This window comes from Crocuta crocuta, unplaced genomic scaffold (genome assembly GCF_008692635.1).
Source record: "Crocuta crocuta isolate KB4526 unplaced genomic scaffold, BGI_CrCroc_1.0 scaffold318, whole genome shotgun sequence".
Classification (NCBI taxonomy): Eukaryota; Metazoa; Chordata; class Mammalia; order Carnivora; family Hyaenidae; genus Crocuta; species Crocuta crocuta.
In genome coordinates this window covers 3,975,657-3,980,029 of record NW_027531425.1, presented here as the reverse complement: position 1 = coordinate 3,980,029, position 4,373 = coordinate 3,975,657, and the positions used below count along the sequence as shown (strand labels likewise).

At 60.5% G+C, this 4,373-nt stretch overlaps 1 protein-coding gene across 1 annotated transcript in view; it reads left to right on the top strand.

The window, feature by feature from the left end:
• Window positions 1–1,611: 1,611 nt before the first annotated feature.
• The window catches only part of ELF3 (E74 like ETS transcription factor 3), a 5,059-nt gene continuing 2,297 nt past the window's right edge, over window positions 1,612–4,373 (top strand). The window contains exons 1-7 of the mRNA XM_077772025.1: window positions 1,612–1,696; window positions 2,117–2,287; window positions 2,635–2,856; window positions 3,063–3,149; window positions 3,348–3,467; window positions 3,662–3,751; window positions 3,907–4,023. Of these exons, the coding sequence (XP_077628151.1) occupies window positions 2,125–2,287; window positions 2,635–2,856; window positions 3,063–3,149; window positions 3,348–3,467; window positions 3,662–3,751; window positions 3,907–4,023 (799 nt within the window). The 5' untranslated portion in view covers window positions 1,612–1,696; window positions 2,117–2,124. The remainder of the gene's footprint in view (window positions 1,697–2,116; window positions 2,288–2,634; window positions 2,857–3,062; window positions 3,150–3,347; window positions 3,468–3,661; window positions 3,752–3,906; window positions 4,024–4,373) is intronic.

Below are 4,373 nucleotides of genomic sequence, written 5' to 3'. Positions count from 1 at the left end.
TTTGTGGTGGGAGAGTGGGGGGGGGGGGGGGGGGGAGCAGCTCTGGAGGTGGAGCCACCATTTGTTTGAGTAACCATGTCACCCACCAAGGCCGAGGCCTAGCTTGGTCACGAACCATCCAGGGCTGTGGCATTAACAAAGGAAGTAGAGGAAGAGATACTCCTATCCTACATGTTAGATGCATAAAAAACCAGATCTGGAAGAGATCTTAGGGATTCTTAAGTCCAAAAGACCTTGTCTTTACACATGGGGAAACCAGCAGACTCACAAGGCTGAGGTCGCCTGAACACAAGCCGCCTGCCTCCTCCCTATTCCGCACTGCCCGTGCTCGTGCTCGGGGTCTCTGGTGGGGGTTTGCACAGACACGAAGGACTCCCTGTGCTCATAGGGAGGGCCAGGGTCTGGCCAAGCAGCTGAGCGGAAGGACCCTGCAGCCAGGATACACACGGTGTCTGGAATGAGCACCTGCTGGTAGGTGGCTGACTCAGCCCCACCACTTACCCAGCTCCGTGTGGCCCAGGCAGGTCACGAAAGCCCGCGGAGCTACGATGTTCTCATCTATCAAATGGGAGCAATCAGACATACATTCCTCACAGTGCATTTGTGAGGATTGAGTGGAGACTATGTTACAAGTGCCTGGCAAATGGTAATTACTGAGCGTCCCCTTTCCTTCATGGAATGCCGTGACCCAGGGAGTCAGGCTTCTGGCCACTAGAGGGTAGCAGATGGGAGCTAGTCAACTGGACTGAGGGTGTGGAGCCCAGATGGGAGATCTGACGGAGGGATAAACACGACCATGCGGATTCCAGCACCTGCAGCAGCCCCGAGCCTCCTCCGAGGGCTCCGGCAGGGGCTTAGGGGCAGCCAGGCCTGTCCAGAAGTGGCTGCAGCAACCCCCGGGTCGGCAAAGCAAGCCAAGATGTTACCATCCAAGTAGATGCCAGTGGGGTGGGCCCTGTGGGGACTTTGGGGACACTGGGGCCCTGAGGCTAGGCTGGCAGGCACAGACGGCCCCCACCCAGTATGAGCCTATGACTATTGCCTAGGTCTGGAGAGGCTTCCAGCCCAAATCCCATGTGTTGTAGGAAAACTTCCTAAACCATATTATCTGCTCTCCCTGCTGGGCCCCCTTGTCCTCAGGTCTCCACCCATTTGGGGACCAGCAGCCTTTCCACCCAGTTCTACCAGGTTCCCTTCCCCCTTCTCCGCACAGCCCATTCCTGGCCTGGCCCCCCTGAGGAATTTACTGCTGGAGGATGGCCGAAAGTACAGATGCCCACCACAGCGCCGCTCCTGCCACCCGCCCAAGTCAGTGCCCTGTGCCCAACCCCAGAGGGTGCGGGATGACAGACTCTGACAATCATTAAACCAGCTGGGCCTGATTTCCCAGCACCGCCTGCTAGGATCCGGGCCAAGTGGCACAAAATATGCAAATCACCTGGGGCCAGAAGCCCAGTCTAAAGGCCAGGAAATCCCCTCTGTCCAATGAGCCACCAGCTCAGGTTACCGCCAGGCGTTCTATAAAGACCGGGGGCTTGGGGAGGAGCTTCCACACGCCTCTATTTAGGGCGGGTGGGGGAGCGCGGGCCAGACACCTCGGAGCTACCTGGAGCAGCTTTTATCCTCCGGATTTCTCGCCAGCCCCTGTCCCTTAATCCTGCCTGCGTGCCTGCCACACCCACACCCCGCCACTCAGGTAGGACCCACACCTGTCATCCTCCCCCTGCCTGGGTCCTGGGAAACTCGGGGGTCAAGTGGATGGGTAGGTCTAAACCTACCCACTGCAGCTCCGCATTGTAGAGCCCCTGAGCAGGGCGTAGGGCAGTGGGGGTGTCCTGAAGGTCACAGAGGCACCACCTCTGGGAGGGACTGAGTGGCCCTGACTCTTCCAGTCCCACTCAAGGACCCGGGGGGGGCTGAGGGGGCTGCCCAGCGGGAGGCCTGGTGTACTCTGAGATCTTGGAGCCCTTCTTGAAGAGATGGGGTCCAAAGAGATATTGACCTTCACGCCCCCCACCCCACTGTTGGGGCTCCTTCTGCCCCAGGCTTGGCTAGAACAGGAGAGCTAGAGGGGAAGAGGACCCTGGCCCTCACCAGCCTCCACCTCTCTCCCCAGGTAGCCTCATGGCTGCAACCTGTGAGATTAGCAACGTCTTTAGCAACTACTTCAGTACTATGTACAGCTCGGAGGAACCCGCTCTGGCTTCTGTCCCCACTGCCGCCACCTTCGGGGCTGATGACCTGGTTCTGACCCTGAGCAACCCTCAGATGTCACTGGAGGGCACAGGTGGGTCTCAGAAGGTGGGATGGGGAGAAAGAGACATCCCTCTAAGAGCCTGTTAGATAAATGGAGACCTCAGGCAGGGAGGAGGGTCCCCCCCCACCAGCAAATTCCAGCACTAGGAGCATGGGGTGGCTTGTAAGAGGCTGAGGTATTGGGGGGGAGGGGCAGTGCCCGGCTAAGTGAGGTGCCGGGCGAGGGTGCTGCGAACCCTGGCTCCCACCCCTTCTGCTGAGAGAGGCTCCTCCAAGAGGTGGGGGGGATTCACACAGAAGCCTAGATGGGCACTAGAAATGGGCTGTGAGGGGCTGGGTGGCTCGAGCTGACCTGACGCTGTGCCCGGCCCCTTGTAGAGAAGGCCAGCTGGTCGGGGAAGCAGCCCCAGTTCTGGTCAAAGGCCCAGGTTCTGGACTGGATCAGCTACCAAGTGGAGAAGAACAAATACGACGCCAGTTCCATTGACTTCTCGCGGTGTGACATGGACGGGGCGACGCTCTGCAACTGTGCCCCGGAGGAGCTGCGTCTGGTCTTTGGGCCTCTGGGGGACCAACTCTATTCCCAGCTGTGGGACCTCAGTGAGTCCAGGCCACCTCCTGCCCTTGTCTCCCTCTCAGTTGGGAGGCTGCTCTAGGGACTGGCCCGCACCCCTAGGCTGAGCTTAGCATGGCTGTGGGAAGGGCCTGGAGCCCCGGGCCAGTGGGCACAGAGAAAGAACCCCTGAGGGGAGAGGGGACCATGCGGTGCCAGCCTGGGCTCTGACCCCTCCTCCCTTCCTTATCAGCTTCCAGCTTTCCTGACGAACTCAGCTGGATCATTGAGCTGCTGGAGAAGGACAGCATGGCCTTCCAGGAGACCCTGGGCCCCTTCGGTGAGAAGCCGTTTTCTCACTTCTCCCCCTAGCTTGTCCCATCCCGTCTCTGGCTCGCCCCAGAGTGCTAGAGCTGACCCTCTGTCACCAGACCTCTGTCCCCGCTGGCTAGAAAAACAGCAGGTCATTAGACCTCTGGGGGGCTTAGTGTCCCTGCCTGTTCCTCCGAGCTCTGTCTGAATCCTGATCTCTTCTCAGACCAGGGAAGCCCCTTCAGCCAAGAGGTGCTTGAGGAGGGCCGGCAGGCCAGCCCCTACTTCCCCGGCAGCTATGGCACAGGGGCCCCCTCCCCCGGCAGCTCCGATGCCTCCACTGCAGGTAAGCACCCTCGTTTGGGCCACAGCCTCCCTTTCCCCCAAGTGCGCCTGAGCCTTTGGTTCCCGGCACTAGAGCTCAGGCTTTCCGGGGAAAACAGGAGCTGGCTGGGTGGCATTGTCCTGAGCCTCTCAGTAGCCCATCCCCCAGAAGGTGTGGGCTGGCAAGGGGACTCACTCTGACCCCGCCTTCCCTAGGGACTGGTACTTCCCAGAGCCCCCACTCCTCAGACTCCGGTGGAAGTGACGTGGACCTGGATCCAACTGACAGCAAACTCTTCTCCAGGGGTGAGTGGAGGGGGCCTCCTGGTCCCCATGGTGCATCCCAACGGGCAGTGCCCGTGGGGCTGGTCCTTGGCCTCATCCCTGCTCTTCTGTAGGGCTTCCTCCAAGAGACCCCCCCCAATCCTTCCCCTCCTAACCGTCCACCTCCCTTCTCTCAGACGGCTTTCCGGACTATAAGAAGGGGGATCCTAAGCACGGGAAGCGGAAAAGGGGTCGGCCCCGAAAGCTGAGCAAAGAGTCTCGGGAATGTCTGGAGGGCAAGAAGAGCAAGCACGGTGAGCTTCTGGGGTTGCCCCCATTGCGCTGAGGCTGGGGCTGGGGGTGGGGATGGGCACTGCTGGAGCTTTTTTCTCCTGTGTTCGCTGGCCGGACAGGCTGCTCCTCCCTCCCGCCATCGTGGCTGTGCACGGGGCCAGGGCTGTGTGGTACTGGTCACCACCTAACTGCAGAGTCTGGGTTGGTGGCCCTGGAGAGGAGGGGAAACAGGCTCCTGGAGGAAGGCCCATAGGACTAAAGCCCAGGTCTCCTGCCCACCCACTCCAGTTCTCTTTGCACTTGCTCCGTCCTGCCTGCTGGGACACCCTTGGTGGTGTGAGGAGGGTCCTGGCAGGGCCCAAAGGGCCAC